General features: G+C 41.3%; 2 protein-coding genes and 1 non-coding gene across 4 annotated transcripts; 1 reads left to right on the top strand and 2 right to left on the bottom strand.

Moving 5' to 3' along the window:
* Positions 1–875: 875 nt before the first annotated feature.
* Positions 876–10,675, bottom strand: RANBP1 (RAN binding protein 1). 2 transcript variants are annotated; one of them, XM_072936347.1, is made up of 6 exons: positions 10,522–10,675; positions 8,649–8,785; positions 7,486–7,643; positions 5,664–5,792; positions 3,711–3,776; positions 876–2,774 (listed from the first exon to the last, which is right to left on the bottom strand). In XM_072936347.1, exons 1-6 carry the CDS (start codon positions 10,534–10,536, stop codon positions 2,650–2,652), a joined length of 630 nt encoding a protein of 209 aa, XP_072792448.1. In that variant the 5' UTR covers positions 10,537–10,675; the 3' UTR covers positions 876–2,649. The 2 variants fall into 2 exon arrangements, with proteins under 2 accessions (XP_072792448.1, XP_072792449.1); XM_072936348.1 differs by lacking the exon at positions 876–2,774 and adding an exon at positions 3,261–3,406.
* Positions 3,500–3,631, bottom strand: LOC115497456 (small nucleolar RNA SNORA77). The gene has a single exon (XR_003963027.4). It is a non-coding gene; the product is annotated as a small nucleolar RNA SNORA77 (small nucleolar RNA).
* Positions 10,676–10,967: 292 nt separating the features above from the next.
* Positions 10,968–17,561, top strand: TRMT2A (tRNA methyltransferase 2 homolog A). The gene is made up of 11 exons (XM_030285996.4): positions 10,968–11,687; positions 12,276–12,384; positions 12,837–13,018; positions 13,867–13,981; positions 14,238–14,353; positions 14,918–15,029; positions 15,440–15,562; positions 15,856–15,931; positions 16,451–16,567; positions 16,778–16,874; positions 17,189–17,561. The coding sequence occupies exons 1-11, from the start codon at positions 11,101–11,103 to the stop codon at positions 17,457–17,459; spliced, it is 1,905 nt and encodes a 634-aa protein (XP_030141856.4). The 5' UTR covers positions 10,968–11,100; the 3' UTR covers positions 17,460–17,561.
* Positions 17,562–18,472: the final 911 nt, after the last annotated feature.

The raw sequence follows: 18,472 nt of genomic DNA, 5'->3' as shown, positions 1-18,472 counted from the left end.
TTAACACGGGATCTAGAGGGAACTAGTTTGAATTAATTTCTATAATAAGTAGACTTCTTTAAGACCTGAACTTGCTGTTAAGAAGATGCTATTTGGATACTTGTCAAAATGTAACAATTTTTAAGTTGAATTTATCACTCAGGAGTCCTCATTCATCCACCCATTCAAGCACATACACACAAAACCATTCATACCACCAAAGACTGGCTCACTAAACCTGGCTATATGGCATCTTTCTAAACCTGAAGCAAGCAGAAAATTTGTATAAATTGCAGACTTTAGCACCCAACAATTAACCCTGTTGTATTTCCCTTGTTTATAAAAAATGGATTAGGACTTTTAAAAAATCTTCACTTGGCAGTCTACCTATAGGCAAGTTAAATCATTAGAATGACTTTCACAAAACAACAAGACTTATTTCACTGAGATAACTTCAAAAATACTTACTGCTTTTTAATGTGTAGAACAGCTAAAGTGACAAAAACACTGAATGACCATCCTTTAGTTTAAAGGACTAAAATATTCTTCAGCCAAATGTTACCCAGAGAAATTATTTTACTGAGTGGTCTCTCTTAGCTTTGCTCTTTGAGGCTGAAGACTTGCAAGGATGGTTGCAATCCATGAACTGTAAACACAGATCAGTTAACCTAAACAAGAATGGAAAACGTGCTGAAGTGAGAAGAGAGGGTAGAACATTAAGCAGGAGTCATCAATGACTAATACTAAGACAAATTAAGTCGTTCAGGTGCTGCCCCCTCCCTTTTGTACAACGTTTGACAGTGAAATGCAACTTACCTATTTTGCTGCCTTCATCATTTTGCCCCTGCAGACTAAAAATGCATTCCCAGTAAGTTCTTAAAATGAAAAGCAAATCCTTTAAATGAAAATTTACGTTTATTTTGAAATTTTAAAGTAATTTCTATCAATTTAGACACAGTTTGACATTATCAGATCATTTACAGTGATTCATGGATAAAAGATTTGGCTTTTACATTCAAATGCTAAATACTTCAAAATAGCTTTGTCTTGTTACTTCCAAACCAGAAACACTAAAGAGCATTTTATTTTGCCTTTCAACCATCTTTGTTAATTAACAGACTTTTGATATCTGCTGTAGTTGAAGGGAAATGTGCAAAACACCAAAAGAATTCTTTTGTTTGAATGAAGCAAGTACCTTAATTACAGTTCCAGATTCAAGACTCATTCACTGTAGCATCAAAAGGCAGTGCTAAGAAGAAAGACATGATTTATTTTTTAAAAATATATTTTCCTTAGGTAGACTGCAGAACCTGACTGAGTTAAAAGGCTCTTTATGAAGACAAAAAGGTCTTGCTATCCCATGTTAACATCATTCAGTCTTACAGTTTAGCAAGTTTTGTCCAGTTTTCATAATTATTTTGCAAACTATTATAAAACTTCATCTCTGTTCCTAACACAATCCTTGTATTAGTGTTTAACAACAAAATTCAGTTCATCTATCAGACTTAATTGTGTTGATTTTATTGCTTACTATAGTTTATTTTCTTACTCACTAGCACTAATTTGAAATTGGATAAACAAAAAACATTTGCAGGGAAGAGATTTGACCAATTTTTCCATTCTGGCAAGGAGGGTGTCCCTCAAGCACATGCACAATTAACTGTTCCAAAGGGAATTCCAGCCTGCTGCTCTCCTAGGACAGCCTCCCTACCAAACATCTGAGAAGTTCAAAATTCCTCCAGTTTGTAAAAACAGGAGCTCCAAAGCCCTGGGAAAAAAAGCTTATATATTTTAGGCCTATACATTCTTGAGACTATATACTGGCAAATATACTGGCAAAACAATATACTGGCAAAGGGGAATCTCACAGGAAGGTACTCAAAGAGCTCCGATTCCTTTGCTCATACTCAGCATAACAGGCTGCTGCAGCTGCCTTCAGTCAGCAAGCAGCAATGGAAGATCTGGGACAGCAGCAGCTTTCTGCTAGAATGAAGCCTTTGTACTATTAAAATTTGGGGCGGGGGGGAAGAACAGATTTTGTTTTGTGAGAAGAAAATGCTTCTCAATTCTGACATAGGAAATTTTGTCCCCCACCTTTATTTTCACCATCTGATGGATCAGCAGCAGCAATGTGCCAGGAATGCTCTTATTGCCTGATTCCAGAAGTCTGCTGCATTTTGAGAAGCACAGGCACATTCCCTGCTCAAGTACACACAGCAGCAGGTGTGAAAGGTCTGTTAGATTACATAGAAGCCATATAAGCAACACAAATGCAATCCTGATCTTCCCTGCTGACAAAGTCTATTAACCTACTTAATTCACAGGAATGGTGATATGTAGCTCAAATAAACAAGTGTATTCATAAGCCTTTACAGTATACAGAAAACTCAGTTCTGTCCCCTGATGCTGTTTTCAAGTTTGTTTTATTCACTCTTTTGGATGACTAAGTGTTTCCACTATGGAAAAGAAAGTTAGCACAGTACATTTTCATGACTGGGGAATGAATTTTTCTGAAAGACACCTTCCAAAGGGCAAAAGCCTAGAAAAAACAATGTGAATGTTGAATGCAGTTCCATATAAAGTCCCTTGTAAAAATTAAAAAAAACAAAACAAAAAAAATTGAAAAAAAAAAAAAAAAGTAAAGGAAAAACTGCAAGGCCCAGAATGATTTTATTGCTTTTCTTCAGTTTTTTCCTTGGTCTCTTTCTTCTCAGATTCTTTGCTCTCTTCCTTTACAGAAAGCTCTTCTAGTTTTTCAGCAACTTTATCAGCACTATCATTTTTGTCTGTGCCTGCTAAAAGATCGGTTAGGAAAGGTATTACATACAAGCAGTAATGCATTTTCCTGTTAGAAAGAGTAAAGAAGTAGAGGGTGAAGGGGGTGGGGAAAGACAACTGGTATTGGACAAAAAGATATTCTTCACTGACCACTGGAGTAACTCATTCAATTTCTTTTCCTCTGGTAATTACTTCAGATGTCAGATTTCAAGAAACACCACTCATACACATTAATCACCATACAAGGGCTTAATCACAGGGACTAAGGAATGTGTAACATCTGTCCAGCTGTGCTGCTACCAATAAAGTATCCAGACAAGCCCTTAGTTTCTTGGCATCTTAACCAAAAAAAAACCCAAAGTCAAGTTCCCCAGCCTGCAATTGGAGCATAGGAACTCCTATGACTGGAAAACTCCAATCTAAATATCCTGAAGAATGCTGACTGCAGACAAGTGGTAGTCTGTACTTCAGAAAGACAGAAATGTTGATTTTTATTTACATGGTGACATGCCTCATTACAAAGGCAATTCTAAAGAGAGGTGCAATAATCTGTTAGACTTGTGAACAATCTCACACACACTAAACACTATAAAAAACAGTAAATATTATACTTGCATGATTATACATTTGTGAAATTTGGGAAAAGGACCTGGAAGGAAGAAAAGAGCACTGTGGTTGCAGTGTTCACAGTTCGTTTGTTTACTATAAGCCATAAATATTTCCTTGACAACCTCTCCAAAGCAGCCATGTCCCAACAGCAACTGTAACAGCCTTCCACAGGACAGAAGGCCATCGTCGCTCCTGTGAGCTCTTACTCTTGCAGACAGAAAAGCACCTGAACTGATGGCTGCAGTTCAGCACAGAGTGAGTCTGCTGGAACACGACACTCCAGGGTACTGTAACCACTCACACAGCTCAGAAATGTGGCACCAAGTACACTGAGACTACCTTACCTTTCTTTGCTGTCTTGCCTACTTCATTCCTGCATTCTTCAAATTTTGCCTTGAATTTCTGTGCATCTGTTTCAGTGAAGATAAAATATTTTTTCATTACTTTTACCGCCTCACAACACTGAATATTTCTAATCTTGAAGAAAGATAACCTAGGGGAAGCTTTGTGTAAACAAAATTTGTAGGGACTTATGAAGTCATCTAGTAAATCATACAAAATGCAAAATTCTTCAGTCACATCTTCATGCAAAAGTAATTCATCTTCTTCAGCAAGTTTACTAAAGCAGCTTATTTTGCAAAATATTCAAAATGTAATGCCAGCAGGAGCTGTTTGGAGTTACTGCAACTCCCAGCTGTCTGTAGCCTAAAGGAATAGGAATATGATGTCAGAGACTGCTAATACAACTATCTGTATGCAAAAGACTGAAGATTAGCTTTGAACTGCTATCCTTGCCAACTATGTTACACCTTAAGAGTCTTCCACAACCTGACTATAACTGGGAATTCTTAGCATCAGCAAAGGAAGATAATGCCTGTTTCACTAGTACAGCATTCAGACTCTCTACCCAAGGGTTATTCCTCACTGCAAGAGCCAACAGTGCATAATCCTCATTACATTCTGGTCTAAGCCACCACTTGATTCAATAGCCATTCCAAGCAGCTGATCAAATTGTAATAATGCCTCTACACAAGTAATACAAGCAATAAGGGACTGGGCAAGGAGCTTCCTGACACCAGAATGACCAAGGCGGTACTACCCTGGCATCCCAGGCTGGCCTGGCTGACCACAGGAGGTCACTGTTGCCCCACAGGAATTCTGAAAGCACTTGGTAACTAGTCCAGGAAGTGTTTGTATCGATTCCTTTTCAAGCATCTCAAACAGAAGAGACACCTGAAGGACAAACTTAGGTCTGTTCACCTGTCATCTGCTTAGTCAGTACCACAAAGGGCAAAGAGGAAGAAAGGACTATTCCCTCAAGACAATAAGCTGACATTCAACAAGCAACATTCAGTAAGTTGAACAGCCTCTATCAGAAAGAGGGAAAGACTTTTCAGAGATTAGCAAATAGTTACCCCTTCATTTCCTACTTGATCATGAAGCAAGCACTAAGCAGGAGGACCAGAAAGGTTTATTTGGCTAAACAAAATGATATCCGAGACTTAAGGCAAAGGAAAAAGGCAAGATATACTTTCCTGATATAGTAAAATCCATCAAATTTTAAAATATTCAACCACTTCATGATTCATCTAGTATGTAAGGAGAAAAGGAGGCTACCACACTAAACTCGTGTGGCAAATTGTAAAGCAAGGAATGCAATGCTTTTTCATTTTGCTACTTTAAAAAGAAACCCCAAACCAACAGCAAAACAAAACAACATAAACCCCCTCTGCCTCCAAACACTTCTTTGATTCAATCCTAGCTGATCCACTATTAGAGTTACTTTTCTGGTACTTCAACCAACTAGCACGATGGGTCTGACTTGCACTCTTCACTGAGGGTTCTGTTTTATCAAAACAAAGAAGATACTATATACACCATCAAAAAAAGTAAAACCAACCCAGATGTAGAAATATCAGGTCAGGATTTCCTTATTTCTAATGCAAAACTCTAATCTTAACTACAACTGAGCATCTGAATTACATTAAAGTAAGCTGTGAGTCTTTAACTGCCTATAGTTTTATTCTAATTGGCATAGCACTTAAATAGCTTAGGTTAAGAAAGCGCCTAGGGCAGAAACTGTACAAATGTTACTGCAGACCTAATTGCTACACTGTTTGTCAACAAATATAGTTAAATGATTAACAGACTTCTCTCAGCTAAAGAATTAATTAGCTAACACTACCACGCAGGGGTGAGATACAGCACATCTCCAGCAATGGTTGAGAGCAGCATTTAGACAAGCAGGGTAACATAGCAGTTTACAATCAGTGTAAGTTCAGTGCCAGTCCACTCACTCTCTGCGTTTAGAAATCGGATTGCCAGAAGTTCGGGCTTGGGGCATTCATCTGCAAAGTCAGCATGTGTGTTCCAGACCCACGCCCTGTCGCTCCCAGCGTTAGGCTTCAGCTCCATTAAGGGTGTGACTGAAAGGAAAGCATTAAAAGATGTACAGAGCCCAATAGCAAATGCTTTCCACATCAGACTCCATAATCTCAGTGAAAATGGGCTGTGATAGTTACATAAAGCATTTGACACAGAATTACTTTGGGATAAATACAAGACAGTGGTGCTCATATGTATTTTTCTTTACATTGTCAAAGAAATTATGCAAAGCCATTACTGTGTGAGAGGATGCTGGATTCACTGCTGTTAGGGAAAGAGTTGGATTCAATTTTTGCTTAAGACAGATGATTGTGATACTAAGAGATGCTAAGAGTCACTGACCACAGTTCTGAAGTACAGACAAATGATTGAGAAGAAAAAGGCATCCAGACAAACAACACTCATTCTTCTTCTGCACACCAAAACTACTACCAAAAATAATTTTAAAAAGCATTTTTCCTTCAATTAGTCATCAGGTTAATTACGTGTCTTATCAGTTTAAAGCTGCGCTACAAGATATTACAGAATTCTGTGGTGCTGCAAAGTGTACAGTGTCTTTTCAATCTGTTTGTTCACTCCCAATAAATGGGGTCCTGTCCCTCTAAGACACTACAATTACCTCACCTGACTGACTGGAGAAGTTGAAATGTGACTTCCCACAGTATCTTAAGACTTTTTATATTACAGACATGCAAAGTGTAAGCAAGGCTTTTCTTCTCCTTGGGCCTTGTCTAGTTCAGGAGAAATCTGGAGAGTCCACTCCCTTCCCTGTATTTTTAACATCTAGAGATGAAAATACATTTTGCTCCATTTAATGCTTTGTAAAAATCAAGAGAATTCTTTTGTCTGTGAGTCAGCATAAATTCAATAAACAAATCTATATGGAGAGCAGCTTTTCCAGGAAAAAAGTCTAAACAACTTTTAACATGAATACTATAAATTCATCAGTTCTGTTCTCCTATGTGCAACATTTTTTTCCCTAAACAAAAGGTTTATTCCTACTGGTTGGTGGAGTTATTGAGGTTTGCATTAAGCTACTTCTTATTTCAAATTATCTAAATGTAGTTTAATGTCACAGAACACTACAGACTTCTCATATAAAAATCTTAGCACCACCAAGACAAGCAAAGTGTCAGCAAACTGGTCTATTTGTTGCAAGGTGTGATGACTTTCAAGTCTGTCTTGCTCTTCCGTGTTTTTTTAATTCAAAGAGGATTCTTTTTGGAATGAGTCAGCCCAATAGCACACATTCATTTCAGTTTATTTCACAAGCAGAGAAAGGCAGACTCAGATTTACTTAGCACCTCAGTATCTGTTTTCTGGTGGTTAAGGATTGGTTTTAGAAATTCAGACATTTAGCTCAAAGTAGTAAGTTATTACATCATGGTTTTTCTCACTCTTCTACAAAAGCGAGCCAGCATACATTAAATTCTTATTTCAAGCACTATTAAGGCCTACATGTTCTACACTTTATGTGGTTGTTTCCAGTTTGTGCTTTATTTTAATGATTAATAATGTCTGTCTATCACAGCTAAATTTTAAAGTGACTTTTGTCAGTCTTACAGCACTATCATACTCTTAAAGAAAAAACCTCCAGCTTCTTTCCGTTAATACAAATAACCCCTAATGGTTTTTGATGCCCAAAGCCTTGTATGAAGAGCAAGAAACAACCATACTTAAATTCTACAAGCTTATTTTTAAAATCAAGAATAAGTATAGAAATGTATAACATACTGTAATGGTTTGCACAGATTTTAAGGGTTTTATCCCTCCTCATGAGGAGGCGAATTGTTCCCTTCTCCTTGTGTTTCAGGAGTTTCACATCACCAGTTCCTCGTTCTTTCCACTCTGGAAGGTCATTCTCAGATGCAAACCGGAAAAGCTTCGCTCGCCTTGGAGAACAGAAAATTTAATTAGCCTGCATGCAATAAAATACCACAGCTGACCAAACAGCACAGTTCTTTTTAAAAGCCACACACAAGAAGGAAACTATTCCCTTAATAAGATCCCCTGCTCTGCTACAAAATACACTTTCAGAAACTGGTATTATAATTCCTAATATTTTATTAGATTTTAATTTATATAATAACTGTACTAAAATTCAACAGGTTCTGGACACTCTTAGGGGACGACAAACATCTTTTGTGTAGGCAAACCTTTAAATTCTGGTAGCTAATTAACAGGTTTTGCTATAGCCAGAGTTCACCATACTACCTTGTCAGAAGCTGACCATAATTTTAGTTATTATCAGAATCTGTACAAGGAGAAATTAATCTCTCTTTCAGATGAGAACTACCATTCTGTGATTAAGCAAAAGCAGAATTTTTAAACCTATTTCAAGCCAGCACATCAGGGATCAAATTCAAAATGCTTCTTAAGCCTTTAGACTACATTTTTCTTCAGGCAGATCAAGCCATCCTAATTTGACAATAAGCATAATCTATGGATAAACTATGTTGAAGACAACAGACAGGAACTGCCACAAATGCCCCAACACTGTACTGTGGCTGTTGTTTTTTTTATTTCAGTACCTTGTACATCACCCTTTACCCAGGGATGCATGGCAGCAACACCACATACATCTCATTTCCTTCCTCCCAAGATACTTGTTTCACATTCTGTGACCACAATTTCAATAATTATTACCTAAGTTGTTGTCTTCTTTTAAGCAAACAATGCTAAAGCCAGATTCACACGATCAGCTCCCTTCTGTGGTTCCAGACTTCATTTTCTTGGGGCAACATCAATCACACCCCACTCAATCTCTGCCATCACAGTGCAGACCCACCAAGTCAGCCTTCATACAGAGACTGCTGCAAGTTATGCAGCTTTTTGTAAACACTGTCAAGTTTAAGCCTAGCAAACATTCAGGTAATAGTGAAAAGTATTCTACTCACATCTTAAAGAGTTCTTCCTCATCCTCTTCCAGAGTTTTTATTTCTTGCTCTGGAAGGGAAACTATGGGCTCAAACTGAGGATCATGGTTAGAGTCATCTGCATTTTCAGTAGAAGTATCATGCTCCTCATGTGCTTCCTGAGGAGGAAAAAAGAAAATAAAAACTTGCTATGTATCCCAACCCTGAAGTACTCCCATCTGCATTTAAAATATTTATGCCTTTCCAGCAACTAGCTCTTATTAACTGTAATACCCCATAAAAGTAAAGAAATATGATTATACCTGAAAACAAATGACTGCCAAGTCAACATTCAGGCACACTAAGAAACAAAAAGGTGGTCATGCAGTGCTAGGTGTTTTAATCCTACCACTCATGAATTGTGCAGAGACTTGGCCTTGGAGTAATAGCTCTGGGTTATAGAAAAATAATTTCATCGACATTTTTTCCTATGTAATGTGTTTTATGCTACTAAAACTCTACTATTTCTTAGTGCCTAATAACCCATTGTTAATGGGAAAATTAGAAAAAAACCACACAACATCCACCTAACCCAGCTTAAGGGACATATTGCATCCCAAGTTCATCATTCTGTCTTATGCATTCAAACCACCTACAGTCAACATAATCAAAGACATTTTGAGGCACAGCTGTAATACTCATAAAATAATTTAGGTTTCTTGCTTTAAGACTCCTCAAGGAACTTTAGGTTACAGGTAAATGGCCAAAATAATACTTCCTATTAAAGTTGTTTAGGAATCTGTCAGAGGACTCATTAAGCTTAAGAAGGTTTTTACTACCATGACTACTAGGAAATGATAAACATCTCTAGTACTTCACACATACAGACTGCTAAGAAGGACTCAGCACACAAGCCTAGGAGGGAGATTCAGATGCAAGTTTAACAAAGCCACAGAACAGCTATCTCAGGTCTAGGGAACTGATTTGGGTTTGGGTTTTCTTTTTTTGCTGCTGCTTGAGTAACAGAAAGGGCAAACAGTCTACACGTATAAGACATTTAAATAATATTTTTACTATACAAATGGAAGAGTCCGCTCTTACGGGCTCTATTCACTATATCCTTTATAGAGTAGGTACACACCACGTGTGCATAAAACAACAGAAATGAGGTAGTCTATTTTTACTAAATACTAGAGAAAAAAGAGGGGGGAGCAAGGGAAAACTAGGTAAAAAATGGTGTTAATAAAATCTAGTTGTATCATCAACGTCACAAAAGATATCGCAAATTTTATATTCAGAGTGCTCCAGCATGGCAAAAAAATCGAGAAAGGAATTACGTCACATCTGTTTCCTAAAAAAAAAGGAAATGTTAGCCAAACTTTTATACATTGTATCCATGTGTGCAAGCAGCACATCCCGCAGGGTAATTCATCGTGCGTTCTGCGCCGGAGCAAATAATTGCACAGAGCGTGAGAAACGCACAATGCACAGCAGGCACAGGCAGAACGCGGCCCCGTTATCACGACACGATCCCGCCGGGCCGCGACAGAAGCACGTGAGCAACCGGTGCGGCACGGGCGGCAGCGGCCCGCGGGAGGCGGGCAGAGGCAGGACGAGAAGAAAGGAGGGAAACGTGGAGAAGCACCACCCGAGAGATCCCGGCTCGCCCGGGCTCCCTCACACCGGGGAACGGCCAGGGCGGGCGGAGCGGCCGCACGTGCCCGGAGCGGTCGCCAACCCCCGGCCCAGCGGGCGCGGCCGCTCCAGCCCCGGCAAGGCCCAGCGCCCGTCCCCCCCGGGCCCTGCCCGACCTCGGCTCCCCCCGCCCGGCCCCACCTGTTCCCGTTACTCTCCCATCCCGGCCCGCGGTGCCGCCCCCTCCCCGCGCGGCTCCCGGCCCGCGGCCGCCCCTCACCGCCGTGTCCGCCATGGGCCCGCTCGCCGCTCCGCTCGCCGCTTCCTGCCGCGCGCCCCGCCCGCCTTTACCTCATTCCCGCAGCCCGCGCCGCGCCGCCGCGAGGCTCCATGGGAAACGCCCGCTCCCTTCGGCCCCGCGCCCCGCCCCCGGCGCGGCACAGCCCCGCCCGCCCCGGCCCCGTCACACCGCTCTCCCCGTGGCTCCTCGGAACCGGCCCCGATACCGGCCCCGCCGCCGACCCGCGGTACCGACCGCCGGCGCGGCCCCTCCGCGTCCCGAGAAGCGTTTTCCTTGTCCCGTTTCCCAGGCGCCTTTCCCATCACCCCCCGCGCCATGGCGGCGACCGCCCGCGTCCCGGCCCAAGATGGCGCTCGCGTGAGGGAAGGGGTGATGCGTGAGCTGCTGTTTTTAATGTGCTTAAGGGCCGCGGGTGCTCTCGGAGCCGCAGCGCTGAGGGGCAGCGCTTAAAAAACAACCAGATCGCTCCGGTGCCGTCATTCTCAACGCAGCGGCCCGCCCGTGAGGCTACAGCCCCGCCCCGGGAGGGCGCGGGGTGCGTGAGGGGGCGGCCGGAGCATGGCGGAGGAAGGCGAGCGCCGCGACCCCGATCCCGACCGCGACACGGCTCCTGTGGCGGAGGCTGGAGATGGGGCTGAGCCGGACAGCCAGGCCGGGGAAGAGCCCGCGGAGAGCCCCGACGTATACAGATACATTAAGGGAGACTTGTTCACCTCCGAGATTTATAAAGTAGAGATACAGAACCTGCCCAAATACATTGGGTTTAACGATGTGAAAAAGTTCCTGGCCAAGTACGGGCTCAATCCTCACAAGATAAAACTCTTCGGGAAGCAGACGTTCGCCTTCGTGACGTTCAAGAGCGAGGAGGAGCGGGACAAGGCCGTGCGGGTGCTGCACGGCGCGCTCTGGAAGAGCCGCCACCTCAGCGTGCGCCTGGCCAAGCCCAAGGCCGACCCCATCGCCAAGAAGAGGAAGCAGGAGGAGGATTCGGAGCAGGGAGAGGCGAAGCGTCCGGCTCCCTGCGGAGAGGAGCCTCTGAGCAAGCGGATCGCGGATGTGGTGACCCCGCTGTGGAACGTGCCCTACGAGGCGCAGCTGGCCCAGAAGAAGCAGGAGTGCGAACAAGTGCTGCAGAAGCTGACAAAGTAATTCCTGTTTGTAACGTAATGTGTACAACACTTGGCCTTGTGATGGGATATAGCTAAATTCACATCAGTTGATACCTCTAAACTGAAGTGAGTTAGAGGTAGGTTAAAACTCGGATCCCCCGTCAAAGTAATTACAAGGTAATCTGCGATGCTACAGCTTAAAAGCTGTTCCATCTGACAAAACTTGCTATTGATGTTCTTGGTCACCTTCAAAAGATTGCTTAGTGAAGGGAAATTGGGTTTTGAAGCCTCTTGTTCTGTAAGCAGAGGGATGTTTGTGCCTGTAAAAAAATGGCATTGTCATAGGGTGTTAAGAGAGAATCAGTCTGTAGAGATGACAGATTCATTACTAGGATTTTCTCTTTTAAAATCCCCTCGAAATTTTATGCCTGGTCTTTGAAGATCAAAGTATCACTTTTGTCTCTTGCTGTGAACAAAACTGGTATTAATTATCATGCATAGGTACATTGATAAATCCAGTACATAACTATAATGTAACCAGTACATTTAACCCTGTCTTGTGCAGCTCTTGACCTCAATTTATCTAAATGTGTGCTTTACATTTTTTGTTCCTGATTTGGACAGGGAAATAGGAAATAACAACAGAGCTTTATTACCGTGGTTGTTCCTGCAGAAGCAGAAGTTTAATAAATTATGTTGCCCAGTGGAGGGAGTGAAAGCATCACCCTTGCAGGTAATGTAATCTCAGGTAAAGTGTGGAACAGGGTTAATGAGCTGAGGGTTATGTTCATTATTTGATCTTGAGAAGACAGTGGACAAACTGAGTATTTGACTTTGTCTTGTAATAAATGATGAATTTCAGATGTTGTCTTTCATGTAAATACTGTGTGGAAATATTAACAGGAAACAGAAAAATTGATAACTGGATATTATAACTTTAAAATTAATATGCTGTCTTTGTAAGCCTGTGTTGTAAGTTAATAAGTTCCTCAACAGAGGCAATATTTTGCTTTTTAATTACCAAGATTTACTAATACCTTTTCGTTATTACTGTAGTTCACACACATCAGAATCCAGTGTCTATTTTTAAATGCATTTAACCACGTGGGATTTTTTTCAGGAGAAACTTGGCATGTGCAAATAAATGCTGTGTAAATATCTTACATAACTTTATTTTAAATCTAGACTGAATATCGCAACAAATGTGAGTTCTTGATTGGGATTGGTGTAAATCAAGAAGACAAAACTGTGGGTTGTCGTCTTGGCAAATATAAGGGTGGTACATGTGCTGTAGTGGAGCCATTTGATACTATTCACATTCCTGCTATTGCCAAAAAAGTAGTAAAAGCTTTTCAAGACTACATAAGGTGAGCATAAGTAAAATGAGTTATCCATAAAGATTTTGGTATCTTAGTCAAAAATATTTAAAAATTTAATTAGTGTTTATTCTGAGCTTTGAGATCTAAGATACACCGGTTTCACATTTTAGCGATTCTTTGTTTCTGCCTTGTGCCTGCATCATGGGGAGTTTTGCTGAGGATGTGCTCCTGCTCAGCTGCTCAGAGATGGGGTCAGGTACGAGCTGAACACAGCTTCAGTGCAAGCAAAGGGATGTGTGAGTCTGCAGTAAAAAGTGTGTGTTACTCAGGAGCTGCTTCCACTAACTAAAAGTAAAGAAGCACTCAGAAAAACACTTCTGAAAGGAGTAATTAATTAACCAAGGTCCATTGTTTTCTTGGATGAGAAGAATCATCCTACAGAAAGGAATAAACCAAAAGTTGCACATTTAAGCAAGAGTACTTTTTTAGAAAAAAGGATACATTCTTTAAAAAGCAGTTAAATCCACAAAAATGGAAATCTCAGAAGAGTCATGAAGATGGAAGATTTGAACTTGGTGTGAAGCAGAGAAGCTAATGAAAACATTGTAAAAAGTTATGTCATTCTCTGAATGTAGTGAGAAGCTGCCTCTTGCCTCTGTAATTTTGCATGGGTTAAAATGGGCAAGAGGATTGTGTGGAGGGACAGGTTATTTTGCTTTAGGGGATACTATCCATCAGTCTTTCTTAGTTGGAAGTCATTCTTTGTTTGACAAATCAATGTACCCTCTTCTTGTTCTCAGCATTTTTTCCATCGCTTCTTTTGATTCAATAAACTGTTTAATGTTACACAAAACAAGAAATCTCTGTATAAGTAACCGAGCTTCTGGAAATTGCAGGTCAACTCCTTACTCGGTGTACAGCCCCGAAACCTACGAGGGGCACTGGAAACAGCTCACGGTCCGCACCAGCCGCAGTGGCCACATCATGGCAATTGCTTATTTCAATCCTCAGGTATTTCACTTGATATGTAATGGACAGCCCAGGCTCAGCTTTAGAACTACTTACATTTGATTTTATGACTTGTGCATGCAAAACAGAAATAGAAGAATTATTTGCTGTGGTTTACCTTGCTTCACTGCTCTGATTCTATTTAGATTAATCTGATACATGGAAATTAACAAGTAATATTATTATGTAAAGCATACCCTAAATCATATCTTGAAGTCACTAAATGATTATTCTCCCTTCTTTCACATGAAAACTTTAGAAATTGAGTAAAGAAGAGCTAGCTGAGCTGAAAATCTCTCTGGCAAAATACTTCACAGAAGGGATGGGAAAGAGCAGTGGTGTTACTTCCCTGTATTTTGTGGAGGAAGGACAGAGGTAAGGGATTTGACTTTACTTTGGGGGATTTTGGTGGTGGCTGGATTTTTGGTGTTTGCAAATTTCATAGCATTGTTTTGTCTACTTCATAGAAGTAGCAGCAGTTGTTACTAATTTGTTGAAGTTACTCACTTTTGCCACAAGAGACTCCTGAAATTTCCCATTCTCTGAATAAAGGCAGCAAGAGTTTCAGTGGGTGAACGCACTGGACATTGCTGTTTGTCAAGCTATAGAAGGATATACTGCAGTAGGTGAATGTTTGTTATTATCAAGTAACTCCTGCCTTTCTTCCCTATTGATGTAAATTTTTCAATCTCCCCATCCTCCATGGATGGCTCACACCATCTTCATCCAGAGATGGTGGAGGTTCCTTGCACACTCTGAGACATTAATGGCCAAGGAGAGTCTCCACGAGCAGATGATAAATGTCACTGCTCAGGATGTAGCACTAGAGTTTTTGGGATTATTACAGCTTTGGTAAAGATTGTAGCAAACATGTTTGTCTTCTTTTTGTGGTTTTGATTCCCCCTCTGTTTTGTCTCCTCATTCCTCCCCTATCCCCAGGAAATCTCCCAATCTGGAAGACTTGCCTTTGGAGCATGTGGCTGGTGATAAGTACATATATGAAGAACTCCTTGGCCTAAAATTTAGAATTTCTCCTCACGCATTTTTTCAGGTAAGGATGATGTGAAGCTGCTCATTTAACTGGATCTGCATGAATGTTCTTGAGCTTGACTAATGCTGTGGAACAAGATGTCACATACCTAGAAATTTAACTTTTTTTATATTTGGTATGATTAAATAGCAGTAAGTGTTATGTTTGGCTGTAAAAGCAGTGTAAGCTTGCTTGATGGGAGCACATTGAAGACAACTTTTTCTATTTACTAGTCCATTATAATTTTCCTCCTGTTTCATGGCAGCCTTTTGTAACACTGAACAACTTATTTCTGCCCTTCCAACACTTTAAAATGTATTTTTAGCGGATAATGATTTGTTTATTAGAAACAAGAAAACGCGCTTTACTAAGACTCATTAAAACATATTTACTGTTTATGAAGTAGATCTGTTGGAAACTTAATTTCCCAGGTGAACACGCAAGCTGCAGAAGTGCTGTACACTGCCATTGGGGAGTGGGCACAACTGAGCCAAGAGAGCACCGTGCTGGACATCTGCTGTGGGACAGGAACCATTGGGATTTCTTTAGCAAAGGTTGGCAATTTCTCTTCCTGGATAGAAGCTACTTTTTACCCATTTTTAACTGTGGCTACAAGGGAAGAAGATACCTAATGTATGTGAAATGCAACAGATTTTATATCTTCATTTTTTGAATTAATCTGTAATTGAGCTGCCTGCAGCTGCTTTACCACATCATTATGAAAGCTCACCCTTATGTTGAGCAGCCTAGGTAGGAGTCAAAGTTCCTGTTAAGTGCTGATACTATAAAAAGTGGTGACATTCACACATACAGACCACAGAGGGATCTTTTTCCTTTGATTCTGCAGAGAGTGAAGAAGGTAATTGGAATTGAGCTCTGTCAGGAAGCTGTGCAGGACGCCAAAGCAAATGCCCAGATTAATGGTGAGTTAATTGAAATTAAACCGAAATTAAACTGAAATGCTGAAGCCTTTGTTTGGTAAGGAGTAGTTGCACAGCCAGTTGTTCTTTCCCTTATCTAAGCAGCCTGGAATTACATGTTGTTGATAGTGATCTTGTCCCGTTTAAACAATCGCTCTTGAAAACAAACACCTTGTTAGCCCATGAGATCAATTTCCAGTTGAACAGCTTTTTTCTTTTAATAGAAACGTAAAACATTTATTTCAGTGTAAAAATGAGATGAAACCACAGCTACCCTCCTAAAGAAAACATTAACATAACTGGTGGTTATGGGCTTTTGCTTTAGTCCAGATAGTGGAAGATGCTCAGATTACTGTTGTTTGAATGGTCTGAAGTTAAGTGATTGTTTAAATTACTCTGTTTCCAGGGTAGACTAAACAATTTGGAGTTTCTGAGGCATCAAAACTTAATTTCCAAGGTACAGAATTGAAAGCTACTTTGACTGGACAAGTACACCAATAACATCTTTTCTTTTTATTACAGAATTGAATAATATTGAATTTTATTGTGGGAAGGCAGAAGATATTGTTCCTTCCCTAATGAACGTTTTAGCTCCTCAGAACCTGATCACAATTGTAGATCCACCACGAGCAGGGCTGCGTAAGTTAGGGTTTCAGTCTGTTCTCTCAATGGGTGTTGGGTGGGAAGCCAAAGAAAACACCATTGGGATAAATTAAGTGGAAGCTTCAGGTATAGCTTGGAGCAGCATTGCAGCAGTTTTGTTCATGCTGAGTATAACCTGGCATTTTTCTGTGGCGCTCTTGCTGCACGCAGAACCACTAAATAGCTGTTGTGGTTTTGATCCTCTAGATTCCAAGGTAATTCTTGCCCTTAGAAGAGCTGAACATCTGAAGAAGCTCATCTATGTCTCCTGTAATCCCAGAGCTGCAATGAATAACTTTGTGGAGTAAGTGCTTCTTGCATTAAGTTGACTTAATAAATGTGGTAAGAAGAAAACTATGTTTTTTTTGAGGAGGGGGGACCATTGCTGGACTTTTATTTGCAAGCCATGTTCCTTGAGGCTTACCTTTCACCAGAAACAGCTGGGAGCTGCAGGAGCTGGTTTGGAATGCTATTGCCCAATACACAAATTATGGAAATATTAGGGATAGTGAATAAGCCTATGGAGAAGAAAAACCTCTCTGAGAAGAGCAGCAGGGATGAGCAGTGTTCTGACATATTAATACATTTCTTCCTGCCTCTCTTTCCTTCCCCATCAAGCCTGTGCCGGGCCCCTTCCAACAGGGTGAAAGGAGCCTCCTTCCGGCCCATGAGAGCCATGGCTGTGGATCTGTTCCCTCAGACCAGGCACTGTGAGTTACTGATCTTCTTTGAGAGGGTGGAATATGCCAATGGCAGCTCTGCAGCAGCAGCCCCTGCTGCCAGTGAGATCACAGCGGCAGCCTGTGGCACCGAGGGCGTGGATGACATCAGCCCAGCAGGCAGCAAGGGGAGCCACGGGGACTGCAGTCCAAGAGAGGGCCCACCTTAACTCCTGAGAGACTTCGTAGAAACTACTTTTGCTTTTTAACTGCATCAGTAACAACATCACTTCTGTAACATGCAGGTAATAAATCTCTGTACAACAGAGTAATTGCAAGGCTTCCAACTTATTTCATCATCCTAATTTGAACTCGGTTTCATTATCATCGATTCCCAGAAGGGTTTGTGCTGTTAGGGACCTTAATGATCATCTCATAACTGCCCCTTTGCCATGGGCTGGGACACCTTCCACTCAAACAAGTTGCTCAGAGCCCCATCCAACCTGGTCTTGAGCACTTCCAGGGACAGGATGTTACAAACAACTAGCCCAAATCCTGCCCAGATACATACCTAATATGTACATGTATACATTTATTCCCAACTGGGTGTGTATATATACACCCAAATCCCAGAGCAGGTCGTCTTGCTGGGGCAACAGGGACCTGGACCTACCTGTCAGTACTTCATCATGCTCTGTCCCCCTGTCAAAACTGCCATGTTTTTTTAGTGTGCAAGTTAAGATTAACTCTTTCAAAAATAATTTACTTGCTAAATCTTTATTAGGAAGTAACAAACTCAGTCTAATAAAAATGCTACACTTTTCCACAGTTGAAGTCAATCTTACTCTCAGACTGTAAGATAAATGACAAGACAATAAAGGCTGTAAGTTTCCTACACTACACTGCTAAAGCTGAGGTGATTTTGCTCAAGCAGGCCCTCGCCACTGAAAACTGACAGCCAGAACTGAACTGTCCTGACACCAGCACCTTACAGTGCACTGCCAGTGCATCTGCTGGAGGTGAAGGCAGACCTGGCTCCAGAGCTCCGCAAGATCTCTCCAGTCAGGACTCACTGCAGCCAGAGGCTCAGCAGCTCCCAGTAATGCACTGATCCACACTACAGAACAGGCAGCAGCACTCTTGGAAGGAGAGACCACCTGAAATCTCAACTTGCTTCTAATATACATGTAACATGGCCTAACACCAACACAAACGTTCTACTACAGCCCATGGCTGTGCTGAT

The sequence above is a fragment of the Taeniopygia guttata genome, chromosome 15 (assembly GCF_048771995.1).
Source record: "Taeniopygia guttata chromosome 15, bTaeGut7.mat, whole genome shotgun sequence".
In the NCBI taxonomy this organism is placed as follows: domain Eukaryota; kingdom Metazoa; phylum Chordata; class Aves; order Passeriformes; family Estrildidae; genus Taeniopygia; species Taeniopygia guttata.
Note: the sequence above shows the minus strand (reverse complement) of the source record. Positions and strands in the feature narration are given on the sequence as shown.